General features: G+C 39.3%; 1 protein-coding gene across 1 annotated transcript in view; it reads right to left on the reverse strand.

Annotated features, from left to right (window-relative positions):
* Window positions 1-21,030: 21,030 nt before the first annotated feature.
* The window catches only part of fstl4 (follistatin-like 4), a 118,473-nt gene continuing 114,609 nt past the window's right edge, over window positions 21,031-24,894 (reverse strand). The window contains exons 15-16 of the mRNA XM_027011011.3: window positions 23,826-23,935; window positions 21,031-23,665 (exon numbers count right to left, since the gene is read on the reverse strand). Coding sequence (XP_026866812.3) covers window positions 22,963-23,665; window positions 23,826-23,935 — 813 coding nt within the window. The 3' untranslated portion in view covers window positions 21,031-22,962. The remainder of the gene's footprint in view (window positions 23,666-23,825; window positions 23,936-24,894) is intronic.

A 24,894-nucleotide genomic window follows, 5' to 3' on the forward strand; every position in this document is an offset into this window, starting at 1 on the left:
TTAAAAGATCAGTAACAAACTAGAGACTGTAGTAGTTGCATACTATCAAACATAAGCTACCTACCAGTTGAGTAGTACACTGTCTGAACAGCTTTTTTTTATTTGAAAGAGAGCTGACAGTGATTTTGGAAAGCGAGGCGTGAGAATGATTTTAAAATAATAATAATAATAATAATAATAATAATAATAATAATAATAATGTCTTGAAAAAAGAATGAAAAAATCTTGTGATGGCAGCATTTTACAATTATTAGTAGAAGTAGCATTACTACTACTGTTAATACTACTACTTCTACTACTAGTAATAATAGCAGCACCTGCCGTTATATGTCCTCAGGTCATATTGTTTGGCTGCAACATAGGATACAAACTAAAACTTTAGTGCTGCTGTTCATTCTTTGCTAAACATCAATATTATCAAAAAGCTAATAAGATACCATAATATTGTCATCTGTGTTAGCATATTTGATGTTATAAAGCATGCTCACTCTCTAACACACGCACACACACACACCCTTTAGACATTTCAGACATACAGGTATCCAAAATGGCAAAGTCATATTTCTGACCCTGCTACATCCATACAAGGTTACAAGTTTCATTCTGTTAATATAAAGAACATGTTTGTTTCATCTGTCATTTTGTAATCTCATTCTATATTGTTTGTCCATTATACTGGCACTCCTCTTATTAGAACTATTATTACTAATATTTCCCCTTGATAATAATAATTTACCAGCATCCCCAGTACATATTTGATTGAATAGGAAGAGAGATGATCAAGCGTCACCCAACCTTCTCAGAATGTTTCAACCAGATTCCACACCAACTGAGTTGGGAACCTTTTACATCACACTTCCACTGTAAAAAGCCAGACTGTCCAACCTTTGTTCCCACAATCCTGGACAAGTTTTATTGTCAGATGCAGACCTTTTTATTTACCGCGGGAATTGACCTCCGTGTTTATAATCGCGCTGTACATTCCACCCAGCGCGAACACACGAGAGGCTCTCCAGGAGCTGTATGGAGCAATTAGTGAACTGCAGAACGTTCATCCAGACGGACTGTTTATTGTCGCCGTAGACTTCAACCACGCAAATCTCAAGTCAGTACTGCCTAAATTCCATCAACATGTGAACTTTGCAACGAGAGGAGCGAACGCCCTGGATCTCGTTTACACAAACATTTCTGGTGCGTACCGGGCGGAAGCCCACCCCCACCTCGGATACCCTGATCACATGTCTGTAATGTTGATTCCTGCATATAGACCGATCGTTAGATGCTCGAAACCGCTTCTGAAGCAGGTGAGAACCTGGCCAGCAGGAGCCATTTCTGCTCTTCAGGACTGTTTTGAGCAGACGACTTGGATCACGTTCAAGGAGGCTGCTACTGACGGTGGCACTGTTAATCTGGAAGAGTATACAGCATCAGTGACTGGCTACATCAGCAAGTGCATTGATGATGTTACTGTCTCCAAGACCATCACCACACGCCCAAACCAGAAGCCATGGATGACTGCTGAGGTGCGCATGCTACTGAGGACCCGTGACTCAGCCTTCAGAACAGGTGACAGAGCGGCTCTCAGGAAAACAAGAGCCAAACTGTCACGTGCGATCAGGGAAGCAAAGTGTGCACATGCACAGAGGATCCGTGGACACTTCAAAGACACTGGTGACACACGGCGCATGTGGGAGGGCATTCAGGCCATTACTAACTACAGCAAAACATCACCTTCCTGTGACAGTGATGCCATCCTCCCAGATGAACTGAATGACTTCTATGCACAGTTTGAAGAGCAGAACAACACGGCAGCAGAAAAGTCCATCCCTCCGCAAAATGACCAGGTGCTGTGCCTGACGGCGTACTCTACATAGAGTTAACCCACGGAAAGCTGCTGGACCAGACAACATCCCAGGTCGTGTGGTCAGAGAATGTGCTGACCAGCTTGCAGATGTCCTGACAGACATCTTCAAAATCTCTCTGAGCTGAACCGTGGTCCCAACATGCTTCAAGACCAACACCATCGTGTTGTGTCTCAACGACTACCGTCCCATCGCACTCACATCCATCATCATGACGTGCTTCGAGAGACTTGTCATGAGACACATCAAGACCCAGCTTTCCCCTTCTCTGGACCCCCTGCAGTTCGCGTACCGCCCCAACCGCTCTACAGATGATGCCATCTCTACCACACTTCATCTGGCACTCACACATCTGGATAAAAAGGGCACCTACGTAAGAATGCTGTTCATAGACTTCAGTTCAGCATTCAACACCATTGTTCCTCAGCATCTGATTGGAAAGTTGAGCTTACTGGGCTTGAACACCTCCCTTTGCAACTGGATCCTGGATTTCTTGACTGGTAGACCTCAGTTTGTCTGGATTGGAAGCAGCACTTCCAACACCACCACACTGAGTAGTGGTGCTCCCCAGGGCAGCGTACTCAGCCCTCTGCTGTTCACACTGCTGACTCATGACTGTGCAGCGATGCACAGTTTGAATCACATCATCAAGTTCGCTGATGACATGACCGTAGTGGGTCTCATCAACAAAGATAATGAGTCAGCATACAGAGAGGAGGTGCAAGAACTGGTGAGCTGGTGTGAGGTCAACAACCTGTATCTGAATGTTGACAAGACAAAACAAATGGTTGTTGACTTCAGGAGAGCAAGGCGAGATCACTCCCTGCTTGCCATCAACGACTTCTCAGTGGAGATCATCAAGAACATCAAGTTCCTTGGTGTTCACATAGCGGAGAACCTCACCTGGACCTTGAACACCAGTTCCATCACCAAGAGAGCCCAGCAATGTCTTTACTTCCTTCGGAAGCTGAGGGAAGCCCATCTCCCATCACCCATCCTCACTACCTTCTACAGAGGTACTGTAGAGAGCATCCTGAGCAGCTGCATCATTACCTGGTTTGGGAACTGCACCGCCTTTGACCGCAAGACCCTCCAAAGAATAGTGAGAACAGCTGAGAAGATCATTGGGGTCTCTCTTCCCTCCATCACGAACATCTACATAACACGCTGCATCCGGAAAGCCACCAATATTGTGAAAGACCCCACACACCCCTCACATAAACTGTTCACCCTTTTGCCATCTGGAAGAAGGTACCGCAGCATCCAGTCCCGCACCTCCAGACTGTGCAACAGCTTCTTCCCAGAAGCCATTAGACTCCTGAACTCTGGCTAACTCCAATTCCAATTCAGATTCCAAAATGGGCACTTCTATACATGCTTATAGACAGTCACACACACACACACACACACACACACACACACACACACACACACACACACACACACACACACACACACACACACATACATACGTACATACATACATACATACCTATACACACACTCACACATTGTTTTGCATCGGACTAGTGCTGAAGTCAAACCTCACACAAATAAACTATGCACTTCTGTTGCAGTCTTGCACATTATCCTACTTGCTGCTAGAGTACTGTACTAAACCAGCACTGTACTCTGAACTGTTCTGGCTGCTACCGGTGACTGCTATGTTCAGGGTAGCATATCATTGATTCGCTTTACAACTCGCTTTACATATGCTCAGTACTGTGTACTGTACTAAATTGCACTGTCTACTCATTTTGTATTTTGTATTTGTCCTGTCCTGCATTTATTATTGTTTATTTAATGTTTATTTTATGACATTTTGCACTATATTGGACTGTTTGCACTTGTGTAGCATGTTGTCTGTTGCACTGTTGTTTTTATGTTGCACCATGGTCCTGGAGGAACATTGTCTCGTTTTTGTTGTGTACTTGTATATAGCTGAAATGACAATAAAACCTTTTGAACTTGAAGTTGTTGATATTTGGTTTTCTTTCTCTCTGCTGCTTCTTCAAAGCCCTTCTCTCAAAGAACTGTTAGGTCCACCAGAATGATCTTTCCATCAAGTGACAATGTCTGAAGTCATTTGTGGACAGTACCACCTGTGGGAACAGGAGTTTTTTCCCAGGTTGAGTTTTATCTTCCATCCCAAGGTTGACATCAGCAGATTCTGTGTGGCTTATACCTGCTATACAGAATTCTTATACCTGCTTCCGTGTTGAGTTGGTCTTGAGAGTGCCTATATGTCAAAGACAAACTGCAATTGGCAACTTTGAACTCCTCCATAACTGATCACAAAGGGGGCTGAAGCTGTCCAGACCTTATGTAAAGACCGACAGATATAAAACTTGGTGGTACTCCCAGCCATCTACGCAAATGCTTGTTCATCTTCCTCTCCACACCTTCCTCTAATGCTTCCTCCAATGTTTTATCTGTTAGGATATCATACCATTTGCATATTCATTTGATTGGGTTCCCTTGTATGTTTGGTATCACTTCCCCTTGCACAAGTAACTTGAACCTTTGAATTTGTTTACCTTTTGGATAACCAGACACCTTGGTTTATTGGTTTTGAAAGTAATCTCAGCCTAAAAGGCCATGTGGTCAAGCTCTGCTAGGACCCTCTTGTCTGCACGAGTGTTGATGACATGGTAAGGTCATCCATAAAACCACTGATTGCTAGATGATTTCTTCCAGCAGTTTTTGGTCTTCTTGATTCTTGGCTGTCGCTTCAAAACAAACATGATGGTGAAGATGGTAGAACCGGTTACAATTCCTTTCTCAATGGACTGCCACTTTGTTGTAAACTTGGCAGATTGTACTTGTAACCTTATGTCACCAGAGGAACTGGTGATGAGGTCCTTGATGTGATTTGGGATATAGTAGTGGTCCAGAGCAACTTCAATCAACTCGTAGGGAATGGACTGATATACATTAATGCAACTGAGTCAAACAGGTATGAGGAATGAGGATGCCTTTCTTCTTGCTTTTTGTGTCATAACGCCCAATTCCGCATCAAACTACAACACCCAGCAGGCTGTTCATCAACCCAGGACTCTACCAATCATGAACTTCACATCAGATCATCATCACCGGAATAATGAACTCACCTGTGTACTTGATTATTTAAGCCTGTCTCAAACAATTGGACACTGTGAAGTATTGCCTGCAGAGTCCTATGCATGCCGAGTGTTCTTTTGGATTGTTTTTCTGTGTACTGAACTTTGACTTAATGTTTCCCATTTCTGATTTTTGCCTGTCTTTTTACCTGTCCCTTTTGGATTCTGATGCCTGGATTATTGGATGGTCTTTACCTTTTTTTGACACAGACTGTTTTCCCTACTTTTAAGTTACTCCTTTTTTGTGACTGTTTCCACTACCTGTTACCTCAATAAATCCCTGTTTTTTTTATCTGTGAGCATCTGATTTTTTTCCTGGCCAGTAACAGAATACTTTGCCACCATGCAGATGGCAGACTCAAATGCTTTGAAGGAAGATTTGACCAACCAGGATCAACTAATCCACTAACACCACCAGTTGCTTGAGGGTTTTACATGATCAATGGATACTATAGCCAAGCAGCAAGCGGACCAACAAACTCAAATGATGGAACTAGGACAAAGTCTTAGAGAACTTACCTCCTGGCTACAAATGATGACTACTCCTTCTCAGTTCAATCCCACACCTGCACCTAGTACTGCCACGAGCAGTATCCAACCAACCCTCCCTGTGAGTAAACCCCGAAAAATATGATGGCTTCCCAGACAAGTGTCGAGGTTTCTTGTTGCAATGTTCATTGTATTTCAATAGCCTTCCAACTTGTTCCACTCAAAATAAAATTACCTTCATTACCTCTCATCTAACTGACAAAGCTCTTAACTGGGTGACTGCCATCTGGGCTAACGTACAATTGGTGTCTTATGATGATTTTATTGAGCAATTCAAGGCTGTGTTTTATCACCTGCATAAGGGAAGAGCCTGTGGAAAGATACTTACCAAATGACGGCAAGGCAATTGTTCTGTGGCCAACCATGTACGAGAAGTCTGTACAGTCGCTACTGGCAGTGGATGGAATGAGGCGGTGTTGATCATTACTTTCCGGAATGGTCTCAATGTAGAGCTTTTACATGAACTGGCTTGCCGAGATGATGTTAGATTTGAATCGGTTTATAGCTCTTTCTATATGTCTGAATCATTTCATCTAAGAACAAAAACCACCTATAACTAGTAGTTCTTGCCATACTTCATGCTTGACCGAAGAGGAGAGGCGGTGCCGATTCCAAGATGCTCTCTGTTTTTACTATGGATCCTCAGGGATTGTAGTCTTCGACCTAATCAGGCATCGCTGAGCCATAGACAGATCAGACAACCCACATCAGAAAACAAGGTCGAGATCTTGCCACCAAGAATGATCGCTATGTCATTTTTGAAAACTGTTTGTTAGGCCTCCTACACCATCTTCTATGTTTACAGCTTTAGTTGATTCAGGAGCCGCGGGAAACTTCATACATACATGCACGTCTTGCACGGGAATTGGACATCCCAGTGGAGCTATTACCCAAGCCTCGCCTGCCGGCTCTGCATGGATTGCCAGTAGGAGCCGGTTCCATTACACTCCGTACTACACCCATAAAACTTACCACAAGCGCACTCCACTTGGAGATCCATCTCATTTCCAGTCATTTTAGGTCTACCTTGGCTAGAACAACATGACCTAATTATATCATGGTCACGTAACGAAATCACTTAGTGGTCATCTCAATGCCTAAGAAATTGTTTGACATTACCAGTTGTCCAGTTATGTTCCATCACTGTTGAGAGCCCTGCTAATACACAAGCCTTTCCCCCCCCCCCTCCGGAATACCAGGATCGCTCTTTAGTCTTTAGTAAGAAAAAAGCAACCCTGTTACCTCCCCATTACCTCTCATTCTCGTCGCTCTAGAACTATTACAAGAAGCCAAGATCTTCACCAAATTACACCTCCATAGTGCATATAACTTTATAAGGATCAAGAAAGGTGATGAATGGAAAACTGCCTTTATCACCACCAGAGGTCACTATAAGTACAAAGTCATGCCACACGGTCTCAATGTGGCTCCATCTGTCTTTCAGGCTTTTATCAATGATATTCTCTGTGAATACATCAGAAAATTAGTTATCGCTTATATTGATGACATCCTAATCTATTCCTATGACTTTAAAAGCTGCATACAACACGTATGAAAAGTACTGAAGACTCTTCTGGATAACGGGTTATATGTCAAGGGTGAGAAATGTGAATTCCACCTTCCTACCATGACTTTTTTAGGATACATGATCATCCATGGTGGGATCACCATGGATGACAAGAAGATTGAAGCTATCATTCAGTGGCACATTCCAGTCATCTTTAAAAAGCTCCAGTGTTTCTTGGGGTTTGCAAACTTTTACCAACAATTCATACGGAATTTTAGTAGTATTGCAGCCCCTCTCACAGCCCTCCTGAAAAGAGCAACGACCAAGTTATTGTGGAATCAGGAGGCTGACCATGCATTCAGAAAACTGAAAGAAGCTTTTACCACGGGTCCTATACTTGGGCATCCAGATCCTTCCGTTCCCTTTGTCGTGATAGGTTGATGCTTCTATCATCGGGGTAGGAGCTGTACTTTCACATCAACAAGATAAGTCCAAGTTACACCCAGTAGCATATTTTTCCCATAAGTTATCACCAGCGGAACGTAATTACATAATAGGAGAACGTGAATGGTTGGCCATTAAACTGGCCTTAGAAGAGTGGAGGCATTAGTTAGAGGGGGCGAATCATCCCTTTCTTGTTATCACCGACCACAGGAATCTGAAATGCATGCGTACAGCTTAACAACTGAACCGACATCAAGCCCGTTGGTCTCTGTTCTTTTCAAGATTTGATTTTAAGATCATGTACTGTCCCAGGACCTAAATACTAAAGCTGATGCCTTATCCCGCGTTTTCTTGGAGGAGATGACTCTGGAAAAATGGAAACTATCCTTCCTAGCTGGATACACCTGTCATCTATACAATGGGAAATAGATGAGAAAATAAAAAAGGCCATGAAAGTCATCCCAGTCATCCCAAAGGAGTGTCCGTCAGGGAAACAATACGTTCCTACCTTGTGCCATGACCACCTATTGATGTGGGCTCATTCCTCGCTGGTTTCAGGGCATCCTGGGGAGACACGTACTTGACAGCTTCTCGTTAACCAATACTGGTGGGAGACCATGACGGGTGATGTTCATAAATATGTTTCTTCATGTTCAATTTGCAGTCAAAGTAAAACACCTAAGACCCTACTACCTGCAGGAAAGCTCATGCCACTTCCCATACCAGACAGACATCACTTTAGATTTCATTACAGACCTCCCATGTTCCGAAGGTAACACTACACACTTTCTTAAGGAAAGTGTGTAGTCAGTGAATCTAGTAAGCAAATGGAGGATTTTGAGCATGAGATCAGAGATGCAAGTTCTGGCTCTTGGATAGGTGTAAAGGATTCTATAGTGTTATTTGGCTTGGTTGTTCTCATCTCTTTGTAGCTGCCCGAGGTCACATTAATACTCTCAATGTTATCTGTAATGTGCTTAATTTTCTCATGAAAATTCATGAACTCATTAGTACTATGTAATGTTGTGTGTTATCTGAGCATTCGTGTCAGCTTTATTCCTAGTTATTCCTAGCTATTGTACTAAATAGAAATCTAGGGTTATTTTTATTTTCTATTAAGATCGAGAGATAAGCTGTTCGAGTGGCAATAAGTGCTTTTCTATACTTGAGAAGGCTCTCATTACACGCAAGCTGGAAAAGTGCAAGTTTAGTGTGGCACCATTTACGTTCTATTTTTCAAGCATTTTGTTTTCATTTCCGAATGTGATCATTATACCAAGGCACTAATTTTTTTATTTTTAAGTGGCTGTGCAGCAGAATACTGATTCTAAGCATTTGGCCATTTGATCAAGTTCTGTGGGATTTGAAGGATTTGCAATAAATCTAGATGCAGTGGCTATGATTGTGCATCTGGTGTGGTAGCAAGGCAAGGTTACTATATTGTGGCACATATGTAATTCAAATGAAATGAGGGAATGGTCTGAGATGGAATCAGACTGGTTTAGTATGGGGTAGTATGTTCTCTGTCTCCACCATATGTCTGTACTAAATCAAGTGTATGTCTACCAGAGGTGTGGGTTCTCTTATACATTGGGTGAAACCAACTGATTCTAATATAGAATTAAAGGCCGATCACAGAGGGTCCTGGGCACTATCGTATCAAATATTGAAATCACCAACAATAATGGCTCTTTCTACTAGAGTGACTATATTAGAGAGGAAATCTGAAAAGGGTCCTGGTGGCCTGTAGATGCCAATTAATGGAAGAGGCTGGGTGGACTTCTTATTGCTGGCTACATCATTTATGCTAGTAAAAATAATTTTAAAGGACTCGAAATCATCACCAACTTTCTGTTTTATGCCTAATGTGTCAGTATAAATAACTGCAACATTGCCTCCACAGCCAGTTAGACGAGGACGCATTGTCCAGCACCCTGGCCCCAAGTATAAAGCTAACTACTGCTGCTGGTGTCTCTAAAGGCTTAGCTAATTTCCTGTGTCATTAAATAGTCCCCTACAACCAGAGCTCTTTCAACAGGCTTCTCAGTGGGTGCCTTGCTGAGTGGGGCAAACCTGTTGGACATGTGAATGGGAGAGGTGTACTGCTCCCGTAGGTGAGCTGAAGCTCTGCTATTTCATCATAACGTCACCCATTTGCCCCACTGCTAGGGCTGTAGTGCCAGAGTTGAGCACTTGTTAACTTCGCCTAAGGCATCCAGAGCTTGTACTTATAATTCCTCAATAGGTCTAACACTTCCTCTGCACCTCTAGCACTAGAATATTCTCCATCACACTGAAGAATGGAAGCGAAAAATGTTAACGTTACTTACATTTGTACATAATTATTTGGCTGTAGTTTTTCATGATAAATTAGACTTCAATGTCTGAAACTGAGAGAAGGAGCCGCCACAGAGCCTTGATTAAGCCTTTTCTACTGTCCTGTTTGAGCCTTCTCTACCGTATCACTGTCCTGGTCATTGCTGTTGATTCTGTCCTGGTGAGGCTCTCTTCCTTGCCCCTTCCCATGAGACTCTGGGGTTACTTTCTGAATTTTCTTGGTGTCCTCTTGTGAGTGCTACACCAGAAGTCACTAGCCTGTGTTGCCCAGCTGTCTTTCCAGCATCACTGATCTTTCAGACATGTCTGGTCTTGATTTCCAGCATACTTTATGTTGAGTAATGTGTGGCAACAATTATTAGCTACTTTTATTAGCTATTAACATCTTTTATCTATTGTTATCTGGCAGAGAGCATTCTTGTGAATTCAGTCAGGACTTGTAACAACCATGCAATTGACCACTCCCACCCCAGTATAAGGCTAGAAAAAACACAGATGTGTTACATACCAACACCTTCCCAAAACCAATCATCTTTTATGTTATTAGCTGGCAAAGAACATTCCTGTGAATGACCATTCAGTCAGAACTTGTGACCACTGTGTAGTTACTAACATCTCTGCAACCCAGCCGGACAGGTAGCCTGGATATAAATTATACCCTTTGAGGTAAACAGGTGTCAAAGTACACAATGTGGTTGCTGTGAACACATGGGAGGTCCACTGATTACATCAAATATCATCACAGGGGTTAAGTCATGAACGATCAAAATTGTCAGTTTATAAAAATGGTCTTCAATGTTCTGTCTAATGCATAATACAATATTTAAAAAGCCAAGACAAATATCCGCTATATCTGTAAATAGAAAACGTCTTTTAAAACACACTTATTGGCTTATCAAGGGAGCAGACCTTCAAATATGCCAAGAAAGGAAGAAACAAAGACAATGTGAGATTTGGCCTTGAACTTTCACAATTTCACCTGCCAAATAACTCCCTGTGCCAATATCACAAACCCACCACTGATATTGCTTCTGTTTTTGTCTCATCTGAACAGTTTCACTTAATGATCCACTTAACGTCAATTGAACTTTTTATCAAAGCTCTATTTTTTTTCTGAAAAACTCAAAATAGATATAATAGCTTGTTGGAACTGAGTTAGCATTGTATTTTTAAAGACTTGGTGACCCTAGAATGCAAACAACACTAACAGTCCACTGTGATCCTCAGTTATGTCCTCTTCCAGACAGGTAGATCACAGTTGTTTGAAACTTTATTAATTATTGCCCTAGGTGTGAAGTGACATTTTATAGCTGTTTCCTGATTTATTAACATAAGGATCTTTTAATCTTGTTTTTTATATATATACTCTTATCCTTCCCTTGCTGATGAATGACTAAAGGTGCTTGCCGTGTTTCGGCAAATATTTATATACCAGTGAAACAGATTACATTTCTATCTACTGTATATATTTTTTAAAAATGATCCTAATATCATCCTAGTGACATATTTTTGTTTTATAATATATATACGTAAGCACATTTCTCATTATGAAGTACATTTAAAGCAAGGAGTGTTTGCCATAGTGCTATATAGACAGTATTTTAGTATGCAACTAACTTTTCATGTCAATCAATTATTGGCATCCTCTTGTTCCTTTGGGTTCCCTTTCTTAGGTAGGACATGGTTGGTTTTGTTTCTTTTTATGTTTTAATCCTCTGTCCTTTTTGTGGTACTGTCTGGCCTTCCCCAGAGCTATCAGTGCTGAACTTGTGTTCTTGTATTCTTGTTGTGGCTTATTCCTCCTTGGTGTGCTGTCCAAGCCTCTCCCCTCTTTTCTTTTTTCTCCTATTTCCTTAAATACTGTTTTTGTAACAAGCATCAGTAGAACTAAATCTGACATACAGTATAGCCCTTCCCCATAATTATATGAAAAGACAAAAGATTGCTCCATTCAGTCTTTATTATTTGTAAATCAGTATGCTCTTAATATTTATCCCTTCGGGCTAATAACAGCTTTAAATCTGTATCTACCAGCTGTGCATTCAAGCAAATTCACAGAATGACTAAATGTACTTGAATTAAGAGTTTTATCTTTTATCCAGAAAAGGTGAACTTTTTAAATTATTCACTGGTATTACAGTTCTAAGCCTAATGTGTCCTTGAAAGAGACCATTAGTTATCTAATAGTAGCTGACCATGGTTCTCCTTGCCTATTTAATGTACTTGAATTGAATGCAGTTTTTGATACCATTGACTGTCATCCTTTTACAATCCATGCAGCAAATGGTGCTTTCAGGTTTTGTATTACACTGACTCAGTTCCTGTTTGACTGGGCATAAGGAATGTTTAACTATGGGTAGATATTCTGAGTATATAGTGCTAATACTTCACTTGAATCTCTTGCAAAATCACATGCTGAGAAATTCCATCAAGTCTTTGAGAACGGTGTAAACAAATGCCATGGTGTTACACAGAGTACTGGAAATAATTGTATTTTGTAATCCAGACAAATCTGATGACTTCTAAGGTCATTTCTGCTGCAAGATAGTGTAGTGTCTGTTGTTTTCCTTAAGGACACCCTCTGAAGTGTTCTATATAGAATTGTGATGTGGTAATGTGTGGTGTGTGGCCAGAGCAATGTATAAATGTCAATATTTTTCCTCTAATTACATTTTTTTTTGGGGGGAAAGGTTAGTTTCCTTAGGTTTGTTTTCAGTGGAAATTTGATAAACACCACCAATTTTTTTCATAGTCTACTGTTAATCTTTATCAGTACTTCTGGAGAGTACTGTGCATTGTGAAATGATGAGCTGCCATGCCACTATTCATAACAGATTTGATGATTTAATGTCTAGATTGCTAGAAGTAAAACTCAGTTGATTTGCACTATTTGTTAAAATGAATTTCATTTCAATAAAATGAATTTTTGCTTGCCTCTATTTCTTTCAATCTTATCATATGAAAACAGACCATTATCGTTAACCTAAGATGTTTTGGACATTTGTAACATAATGGTAATTTATACTGGCAGATGGTTTGTTTCTGCATTTACTGTATGCTTCTGTAATAATGAACAATCCACACTATAATGATGAATGAGTCTCTTAAACCTCCCACCCCCTACTGTGCAGCTGTTCTTTGATGCCTTTCTCCAACACTTCATCACATTCTCACACCCTCATAGTTTTCCTACACTAATTAATTGAATCTGACAATTTGCTGTAAGTGGTTGACAGCTCCTGTCCTACATGCTCTCCTTATTCATTTTTATTTTAGGAGAGGAGCTAATCATGCATCAAGTCATGTCCTTGCAACTTGCCACTGCCAAAGTGGATGAAAAGGTCAAGATTTTCCCATCTGCGGTGCCTTGTGCTGGGACATTCTGCCATGATTACTCCAGCCAGTTCCAGGATGGGGTTCCAGTTACTCAGCTCATCAGCAGGCTTACTGCACTCCTTTGCCTTATCCTTCCCCGTTCGTAAGACCTGGTAGATGGTGAATGCCAAGCTGTCAAACCAGCCCAGGCACATAAACACCACATTCTCCTAAGGGACAGTTGGCCACCACATCTGGTCTTGTTAACATGTGCTTTGTTAATATTACTTCATACTCATTTTTCTGTGCCATTTTCATTCCAAGAAGCCCATTTTAGATTGGAAATTGGTTTTTCAGGACTCTAACATGCTCATTTAGAAGGTACAATATGCATCATTACAGACCAAGCATTGTTCAGAAATATGTCGTAGTATTAGCAAACACACTATTACCACAAACATTAGGAATTTCTAGAGATCCAAATATTGCTGGATGACGTTTTATGCCACATAACAAAGAAAACTAATATTATAATATAATATTATATTTTTGTGGCTTCTTATGGTTAGAGTGACTTAAGAACCCTGTGTGCATTAAGAACATTAGCTTGTAACACTACATCTTTTTATTTTAAGATGTGTTTTTATTAGTGTTCGCAAGTAAAACATTTGCATATTTTGTTTAAGGAAACATTTTTAAACAGAAGACTTGCATTTTAAAAGTTATTGCAATAGCCTTATATCATCTAGCTATAAATCAAATATCAAAAGGAAAGCTCCTGCTCACATTACAACTACTTAAACTTCGCAATTGTAAAGCGAGCGTATTTTAGCTGTTAGCCAGAACCACCACTAAAACGCAGAGCTAACCAAGTTAGCGTTACTAATCTACACGTTAGCAACGTGCTAGCTAAACAAGTTAGATAAAGCTAGCGAGTTAGCGAACGCTAGCTAGCGCAATTCTCCAGAACAACCACCAAGTTAGCTACATAACAAGCCGTTAGCGAGCTAACTAGCGAACTAAGTTAATGTTAACAGTTAACTAGGGCAAACCTAGGTTTCACTAGCTTAGCTCGTTCACTGGTACTGTAAATGAAAAAACTACCACAAAATACATAATATACAACTTGCCATCTTAGCAAGCTACTAAGCAACTTGCATCTTCTCCAGCAACATGCATATTCTCCCTAAAGGATTTTGAAGTTGAATTAGCTAAAGGTGTAGATTTGGGTGTCCATGGCATTGAGAATTATGGCAAACTTGGATGTTGTGATGCTGTCACTTCTACTTGCTTTTGTCACTCAAACTTCTTCACTGAGATCGGTGGCAAGCTGATGTTCTACTCCTAATACCATGTTGTTATTGAGCCTCCAGCCGTCTCAGCTGCTATGATTCCTCCCACCACCCCCTGCTGTAGCCCACCACACCTCCACCCCAGCCAGCTACTTCTCTTTTGCACTTGACAGAGGATCACATAGAAGATGGGTTTCAGACAAACGCAAATCAGACTAGACATTCATTGCTTATTTCTTTATTTTTATTATTATTATTTTATTATTATTTTTCTCTGACTACTTATTCTGTTCTTTATTGTTTATATTGTTACTATTGTAGTGTCTGTGTCGGCCAGAGGGTAATGGGCCCCCTCTTTGAGTCTTGGTTCCTCCCAAGGTTTCTTCCTCATGCTCTAAGGAGTTTTTCCTTGCCACTGTAGCCTTTGGCTTGCTCCCTGGGGGCTTGGACTTGAACATGTGTAAAGCTGCTTTGTGACAATGGCTGTTGTAAAGACTGTTATATAAATAAATTTGACCAGAGCAAAATGCGATGCATACATTTTGCGGTTTTTGATCCCATTCCTCCGTACAAAACAGCTTTATCTGACTTATGTTGATAGGTTTCCTCCCATAAACTGCTTGCTTCCACAACAAGGTCAGGACTTTGACTTGGTCATTCCAAAATCTTAACTGTATCCTTCTTTTACCATTCTTTGGTAGATGAGTTGTGTGCTTAGGTTTGTTGTCTTACTGACATTCAGCTCACAGATAGATGGCCTGACAATATCCTTTAGTATTTGCTGGTATAATTTGAGATGCATTGTTTAAGCAAGCCATCAAATGCCTCAAAACAGGCCAAAACCATAATACTACCATACCATAATACTGTGTTTCACAGAAGGGAAGAGGTTTTTATGCTGGAATGCAGTATTTTCATTTTTCCAAATATAATGCTTCTCATTAAAACCAAAAAATATCTTTTTTATTTCCTATAGCCTTCTGGCTTGTCCACGTGATTTTTACCAAACTAGACAGGCAGCAATGTTCTTTTTGGAGAAAAGCGGCTTTCTACTTACAACCCTGCCATGCACACAGTTGTGTTCTCCTGTTGGTGGACTCATGAACATCAACCTTAGCCAATACAGAAAAGCCTTCAGTTGCTTAGAAGTTATCTTGGTTTCCTTTGTGACCTTTGCGGACTATTACACACCTTGACTGTGATGAGTTCCAGTCAGAAGACAGTGACAAGTGGTTTTGTTCCAGGCATACAGTAACTACACAAGGTGGGAGAGGTGTACAATAATAAATAGCATTCATTAAAGCTGTGAATTACTGAGTGATGAAAACCAATTATTCCTGCTGATGAAGACCGTCATGGCTCACAATGGCAATAGAATGAGTCCTAAAATTACCACTCTGCTTAGTGTTATGACATATTTTCTGCTGCTTTCAAAAATCAAACACTTATCAAAGACCCCTGCAGAAACAGGAAAAACTGAAAGAATTTTTACTGATGTAGCATTTGCATCTAATTACATATCAATATTTGGCAAAAACAATCTATCAAAATGAAGGGAATTTTTCATCTATAATATCTCAGAGTAATGACTAAGTTATTTTACAGAAGCTTGTTCATTAGCACCCCCCTCTTCTCATTGCCACTCACTACATGCTGTCACATCCAGGTTGAAAAAGCAAATATGCTTCACATTGATTGCTTGGACCAGGTCTCCATGGTCTGTGACTCTTGCATCCAAAGCAGTTAGTTTTTTTGTCCAGAGCATGACAGTGAAAGAAAATAATCATCAGCTAGAAAAAGGCTGTCAATTAAATGCATGGATTAGAGAACATTTATCAATACTGATTTCACAAATTCTGGCTAAGGTCTGAATGCTGGTGCACTCCCCACCAACCAATAACATTGACTCTAACCTAGGGAGTACATGAACTAACATTAAAGGGGTTATCAAACCACCAACTTCTGTGCAGGAACCAAGCATCAGACAAGATTATCAGATAACCACTGTCAAGGACATCTGTTCTGCTGATAGAATGTCTATCAAAAATTAGTTTTCACTTGGTTTTTGTAAATAAATTTTAAAAAGCACTTCTAGTTCTAACCGAGCTACACCGGTTCTATGAGGAGTAAAAATTTCCAGTGAATTTCTTTGGGAAACTTGTGGAAAGCTACCCCAAGAATTTGAAGTTGAGCTATTAAAAGACAATGCCACCAAATACTTGCAATGCGAGGTGGCCCGAGTGCTGCAGGGCGAGGGGCAGGACGCACAGACTCCAACGTCTCAAACATACATTTATTCAAACACAAAGACAACGGCACTCACGTGTTAAAAACAAAGGATACGAACATGAAATGAGTAACATTAAACGAACACGATAAATACATCTAACAATGACGAGTATGACATTTAACATTATTAACAACAACACACCACATAGAAATGTTACGGCAACAATGACCAACGATGCTGCATTCCCTGATATGGGTTTAAATACACAGACAAACGAGGTACAGGTATGTGCAGGCGTGGCCACAAACAAGGGTCCTCCTAATGCATGTGGTTGGCCAAACCACATGCCTCACGGGTGGCGAGCGTTCTGTGACAATACTAATGAAGTGTATGTTTGACCCACTGAAAATCTATACTAAGTAAATCCTGAAATAAATCTCTTGGCTGTCTTTGGGAACTACTTTTTATGAAAATGAAATGCATAATTTCCACAACACAGGAAACATATCATAACTTGAAATTTGTTATTTCATGTAAATAAAAATAGACTGCACTTGAAGTTGTCTCCTGAGCAAGATTGTTCACCTATTAAATGAATAGCAATATAAGGATTGCTGCAATTCAGTCTTTGATATGTTCTGTTTTAAGATATGTTCTGTTGGATCCTAGTGCCACTTGCATACTGAGGTGGTTTGTTTAATCCAAAATCACTCTCTGCATGTGTGTCTCATATTGAAAACGCAAGTCTATCAGGTATCATATTAGAAAACATAAGTCATGAACAAGTTCGTGTGACGGTGGTGGCACAGAAGACGTGAGAGGCGAAGATGAGCTAACGTGCTCTTTATTTTCCATGACATAGGCGTGTCCTTCTCAGTGGTAGACTGGCCAACCGTGACAGTTTGAACTAATTTTGTGGCTCATTTTATTATGAGGTGGTTTATTATGATGTTTTCTAGCTGGTGCTTCTTGTTATGGACTGTTAAAGTTTCAGTTTTATGTGCCTTTACATCTTGTGCTGAATGATGTCCTGCTTTCTTGATTTGCATCACCTTACAGGCCCTAGTTGGGCTGTCTTGCTGTCTTTGTGTTTTTTGGACTGGTGAATAAATGGTGCTGGAGGTTACCTTTTTTTTGGGGGGGGGGGGGGGGGGGTTTGTAGCTTTGTAGCCTTTTGGAAAACTGCTGTGAATGCAAGATACTAGTGTTTTTAAAGCATTTCAGTGAGGATTGAGGCTCTATTTCTTGTTTTATTTACTAGGTGCTTGTTGTGATTGATATGCCTAATATCAATTTATGTTTTGAATGTTTTCCCCCAAAAGAACTTGTCAAAACATATGGTTTCATGGGTGTTATATTGAAACAGAAAACTTGTGAACTGCATAGATTTTCCAGGACAAAAGGGAAAAAAGTTCCCAGATTGCACATTTTTAATGGTGAATTGTAGTCTGTGATTTACACACATTATGTGGAGTAGGAGTTCTATACAATTCATGATAACATAGTGCTTTCCTTTACTGTATCTTGCTCTATGAAAATTGCACAAAACAGTTAATTTCTGACATTACTAAAATAATTCATTAGGATATCCATATAGAATATGTATTAAAATAAATAACATGATTTGTTTTATTGATGGCTATATAACTGAATATACTTCTGAGGTAGATTTGCAAAGTCATACTAGTGGGATTAAAACCTGGGACAACTCTTTCTCAATGTACCTTTGTGTTGACTGTTTGGAATGCACTTTCTACTAATATTTACCCCTACCAGCTAATAGGATTTATTCAGATACAATACAGCAAAGGAAAATATGACTTTATCACATATGTATAATACCAAAATAACATATGAACCATCACAAAATTACATGGTTTCAGTTCAATTACATTCTTTGCAAAAACAAAAACAAACAAACAAACAAACAAACAAAAAAAGCAAGCACTTCTAAAACACAATCACCGATTGCTGAATTATTTTATTCTGCTCACATACTTGGAAATTATTCATGCTCATGGAAAGTTTCTGTTGTGTAAACTTGCCCCAGGTTGCAAAACTATTCATTTCAAAGTGCTAAGATGTCCTCACCCCTTAGGATGAAAAAACAAAATATGTATGGAACCATTCTTTCTGTAGTTAGGCTATCATTGTGGTGTAGCAGAAAAATTGCAGTAAAAATCCTCCAGCATTGGATGGTCCAGCATCCAAAAATACCCTGCCAACAGTGATGTTGTGGTCAGAAAGCAACCACTGATAAATAGCAGTAGGTTGGCTGTGTGTAGCAGAGGATTGCTAACTGTAACCCTGGATGGGTTTGGCATGGCAAACCATTCTCAGGTCAGCAGTGACATCACCACCTGTAAAACTCCAGAAACACTGCTCATAAGCTAAAAGCAGCACAACACATTACCATGACACTACCACTTAAGTCTTACATCATGTATGTTTTGAGAGTGGAATATCATCCAGGTGGTTTGCTGTGGAAAGAGACTATCTGGTGTTAAAAGAAATAAGGTGATGGTGAGGGACTGACAAATTGAGGAACAAGTACAATTACAGTCTGTAACGGCACACAGACATATAATGCACCTATATGACAGGTTTACCTCTAAAGAAACACTGACTATAGGTGCAATGTAGGAGTTCATAATAAACTAACAAGTGAGGGTATATATATATATATATATATATATATATATATATATATATATATATATATATATATATAGAGAGAGAGAGAGAGAGAGAGAGAGAGAGAGAGAGAGAGAGAGAGAGAGAGAGAGAGAGAGAGAGAGGCTTGGTATCATTCCCAGTGGCATCACAGTGCCATCCTAACACTTTGTGGTGTTTTAATGGGTAGTGCATGTTAAAAAGTGAAAGATGCCCTACCACAGCAGATGAAAAGTAGTCTCCAAGGTTCAGTTCAGCAAAAGGTTTATTAACAAATATGCTCAAAAAAGAGTCAGTGAAAAGAAAAAGATGTGTAAAGTTGAGTTTAAAATGGAGCAGTAAACAACTCTCAAGAGTGATTCCCAAGAGAGAATATTCCATATAAGCAGTCACTCAATGTAAACAGCAACAGGTTATATGAATTAAAGAAATAGGAAGTTATAGCAATTAAAGTCTGTTGGCTGCAAAGCCACATAGGACTCACATACACATCCACCACCACCAAGCCCAACTGCACTTTACTCAGCGTGTTTATACCCATAACCCCGCCTCTCTAGGGTCTGTTATGTTCTGTTACATCCACAGGTGTTAGAAGTAGAGACAGTTTAAAGGTTCTTTTTAGGCATGCCTTAGAAAAAACACAAACATACAATCAACATATCATGAGCATTAAAATAACTTCACCTGTTAGTATATAGGTTTTGTCATAGTTAGATCTTGTGCATACAATCCTTTCTGTTTACAGGTTCCACTGCATTTCAGGACAGCTGTGGTACCACCCAGACTACTTAAGGATCCCTCATTCCTTTGGACAACATGGTCTGTGGATGCATTACACTGTCCTGGTGATGAGACTGGTCCTCTAGCCTTATAAATATATAGTAAGTCTTATTATTTGGTAATATTTTAGTGGCTTACTAATAATATGCTACAGTACATAGTATAGTACAAAACCATATTAAACATATTACACTTGCCTTTTAATGTCAAACAAATTAAATGTATTGATGTTAAATAAGCTGTACATCCAAACATCTGCTCCAACAAAAGTATAGTGTCTATTTGGGCTACAATGGAAAGAAAACATTTGTCATTTTATTTTTTGATGGACAGCTCAATAGCAGTTTACTGTACCAGATTAGTCACTGCATAAACAAATTGCAATTTAAATAGAAGTAAATATTATGAAAAGTAAATCTGTCATCATCTAAGATATTTTGCATGACACCTTCAGTCTGATTATGGAAGGAGCCTGTGAAAAATGCTTTTTATTTACATGGTGACTAAATAGGATAGCTAGCACATATGCAAAACAAAACTCCTGTTGTAGAACAAGGCTCTGAAACTGCAGTAGGCTTAGAGAATAAATATGTAGTGAAGACAAATGAACAAAGTTAAATAAAACATGAGGAGAGAAGAAATCCATAGTTCCTGTCTGTATATGTAAAAGTCAGGCTGACATTTCAACATAACATTGCACCTTAAAACAGCATATAAGGTATATATTAGGAAGATTATGCAAAGGACATTACTATATAGGCTACACCATGTTTTGCCCTTGAAACACATGAGCAGCTAATTAGTGTTCTTTCTGAATGCTGGACTTAGCCTGATGTTGCACCAACGCAATTCCATTTTTACCATTCAAAGTAATTAATTACTTAACACAGCCACAATTATTATTATTGTTTTATTCATTTTTTACAAACCATTCTGTCAAAGTAGAACACACAAAACTGAAATCTGTACATTTCAGTGTTCTAACAAGAACTATAGAATTACAACAGTGACTCTAATGTCTACCACACTGACTTGGTTCTGTTTAAGTTCTGGTTGGGTTTCATGTCAGGTCCACGTTTTTTAACAGAGATATGTGAATTATACATTTAAAGGATGCAAAATCAAACGCATACACAGGAAATGAACGGAAATAAAGTAAATTTGAGCTTACCTGAATAAGATTGGTAAACTAAAATTTAGTATTGAGTTTTGTGATTCTCCAGAGGATCTGCATTTGGTATGCCATGCTCAAAAATGCTCAAATTGACATATACCATATAGATGTGCCATAAAATGTTAACTTCAGTCTAATCCCACGGGCTGTCTTGAATTCTAATAAACCTATATCTTATACTGTACATCTGACTAGGGTTCATCTTAGCAACTTGCACAAAAACTGTTAGATCTAGTTAATATTTTCTAAATTTGTCTTAGTTTACATCAGTGCAACAGTGGTCTAAAAAATATTTTTGCCCTTGAATAACGTTATTAAATTATTAAATTAATAAAGATGTAAAATGTAGGAAAACTTCCCAAATGGCACATAGTGTTATTACACAGTTGGGCTGGTTCTAATTTTTGCAGATTTTTTTTGTAGGATTTAGCAAAGGTCCAAGGCATTTCTATATAAAGTCAGCCAGTAACTACGGCTACAGTAAATAAGTCATTTTACTCAACTTAACAAATTGTGATCACATCTTTTGTAACTTGACAACAGACAAAAACATATTTCATGTTGTTTTAAACTGTTTTACATGTTAATAAATTCAGCCTAAATCATATTGAAGTTTTATTTAATATATATTTTTTTTAATTCTGCATTTCTTATACACTTTTTTTAAATTAACATTTTCTGTAGCATGTTTAATAAAAATTTGATCATCAATGATAGGGTATAAAGGCATACATTTACTTTTAGTATCAGGTATCCTGATATACTCATATCAGGTGTTTTAGCAACAAAAGCATTCTCAGGGTCACTTGAAAGTACATAAGTAAAATGAAAAAGAATAAAAACAAACTGTTATGAACAATAGGAGATTAATACATAATTTTTGGCATGTCATTGGTGTATCAGTTATTAAAATGTTATAGAGCTTGTGGGGCATGTAAGGAAGGTTTTCACATTATAGTTCACATATAGACCAAAAAATGTTCCCATATGCTTTTGCTTAAGTCGACCATTTAATGAATGAATAATCAACAGAACTCTGACAAAGGTTAACAGACTAAACAAAAGGTTGACAGACTGTTCAACAAACCATTAATTCAAACCTTGTACAGAAACATTTCGACGAGGCAGACAAACACTATAATGTTCACTAGCAAGAGACAATTTTAAAAGTCAGATATTTTTTGACAGACATAATCCTTATAATAATTATATGCAGCATTGGTGAAGTACAGACCTCCTGAAAAAAAAAAAGCTGAAATCTAAAGAAATAAATATTAGCTCTGTGCATAGTTCCTTTTCAAAGGTTGTCATCTATTCTTTCTTCTTTTGCTTAACTTACTATATTAGTAGTGTTACAAGAAGTGCAAAAAATGTACAATTCCTGGAGGGTGAGTGCTCATAGATCACTGTTGCACTGAAGGGCATCATCAATCCCTCTTTACGTAGGTTTTCCTAATAGTCATCATTTACTTAATGTGTGTGTGTGTGTGTGTGTGTGTGTGTGTGTGAATGTGCATGCATTTGTGTGTCTATGTGTGTATACAATTATTACAATAACCCGTGTGTGTTCCTCTCGCTCAGTCCTGGGGTTGAGTCCACTTGTGTCCATTGAAAAGTTATGGCAGCGTCAGCCAATCAGGCTGACGCCGTTCAGCACAGAACCGGCCAGCAGTCTGTGGCTCATACCTCTCCAACCCAGACCACTGTGTTTCCTCTCTTGATGTCTGACACCTCACAGTGAAGGCTGCTCTGTCTACCATCCAGAACAAACAGTGACTGGGCTGCTGGTGTGACCAAGTACTGTCCAAACAGACCACTGGAGACCACCACCCTGTTGACATCACCCCAGGGCCAGTGGCTGGATGAAAGGGGCTCTTTGAGATTCCTGAGAAGCTCGCTTCTCCCCGTGGATAGGTCGGAGATGAGCAGGTCAGAACCCAGAGCTGAGGAGGCAACTGCCACATACTGGTTTGACTCTGTGAATGATGGCTGAAAAACCAAGTCTGATATAGGAGCTGAGATGTTCAGCTCATGTTTTAACTGAAGTTCTCCCTGGAATGAGATGGTCTGAACTTTAAGTTTTTTGCTCTGATTGTCTGGTGTCACCACATAACGGCCATCAGGTGACACAAAGGGACTTCCGGTGACACCATTGTTTGGTCCAATGACAGCATCAGTAACACTGTCAATAAGGAGCTGTGGGCTGGGGCTGGAGTGGTTCTTTCCTTGGCATTGGATAAAGTAGTAGCCGCTCAAGTGAGTGTAGGCCATTCTTACTGGCACACAACTATAATTCTTCAAACTGATGGTCTTGATGCAATGGAAGGTCTCCAGGTCAATTTTATGCACAGCAGGCTCCACTTTCAAGAAGACAAACCCAAACCTGAGGTGACAATGGTCAAAAAAAGGTTAATAGTCTTTTTTTTTGGACATAATAAGCACTTTATTTTAATTACGATTATAATTTTCCAATTTCTCCTTTTAGGAATTACTATGTTGATGAGATTATTGAGGTTATGCCCAGGTGACCTAGAGTTTCATACCTAACGTGGGTGATAATGAGGTTGGTGGGTGGGATATAGAAGTCTTCCACTCTTTGGAACTGTGTGCGGATGGTGCGATGCAGCTCCCCTACACTTGCCTGCACAATTACCTGAAACAGTGCAGTACTAATGTAAACAAAGTGTAACAGTAACATTTTAAACACTGACACAGAACCTGCTAAGCGATGCAATAAAAAGCAGTACATAGATGTAAACTGGATGCAACAGCTGTACGTAGAGGAAGAATTCACCTTATGGAGCTTAAAAGAGATTGAATAAATATAGCTAGGCCCTGCTTTTGAGATTTATCTCATCACCATGGTTAATGGAGTGTGTTTGCAGTCTCTTCTGCGAGTCCACCTAGTTGCTCTCATGACAGATGCTTTATTATGCCCTGTTCTTGGACACTGCCAAAACCAGGTGCACAATTAAATATACCCAGAGTTCACCAAAAATATCAGACTTCTTCAGAGTCCAATGCAAAATAAGAAAAGTGACTTGTTTTAGCAGGCAAAAACAAAGGCAAGGTAAAGATTAGAGAACAGAGATGAAAACTAAAGAAATTGCTATTTAAAAGGGCGTCTTTGAATTTAAAACTAATGTAAATTTAGCATGAAAGTATGTGTTGCTGGTTGCTAAATGTTGTTGTTTGATAATTCAAAAAACTTGCCTGCATTTGAACGACAGTTTGGTTGATTGATTAAAGACATTGTTATCCTTTGTTGTGATTTGTACTGGAGATACTGGTGACTATGTCACACTTCTCATTGTTTGTTTGATGTTTCTTCAGTTATATTTTGTTTTATTATTTCTTAAAGTATTTCAAGGACAGCCTTTACATAATGCATAAAAGTTTGAAACCTAGTCCATATGTTTTCAATTTCCAGATTGGATTCCTGTAATGCCTTACTATCTGATTATATCAGTAAATGCTTAAATAATGCTTTTTGATGTTTTAAAGGTGACCATTGTTATACATAGGCTGTACAAATGCAAACAATTCTTGACTCTGAGGGCAGGAAGCAGTACATATTCAACTAGAAAGAAGGCTTTTTTTCCTTTTCTTTTT

The sequence above is a fragment of the Electrophorus electricus genome, chromosome 8 (genome assembly GCF_041902795.1).
Source record: "Electrophorus electricus isolate QZ-2024a chromosome 8, ASM4190279v1, whole genome shotgun sequence".
NCBI classification, from domain to species: Eukaryota; Metazoa; Chordata; class Actinopteri; order Gymnotiformes; family Gymnotidae; genus Electrophorus; species Electrophorus electricus.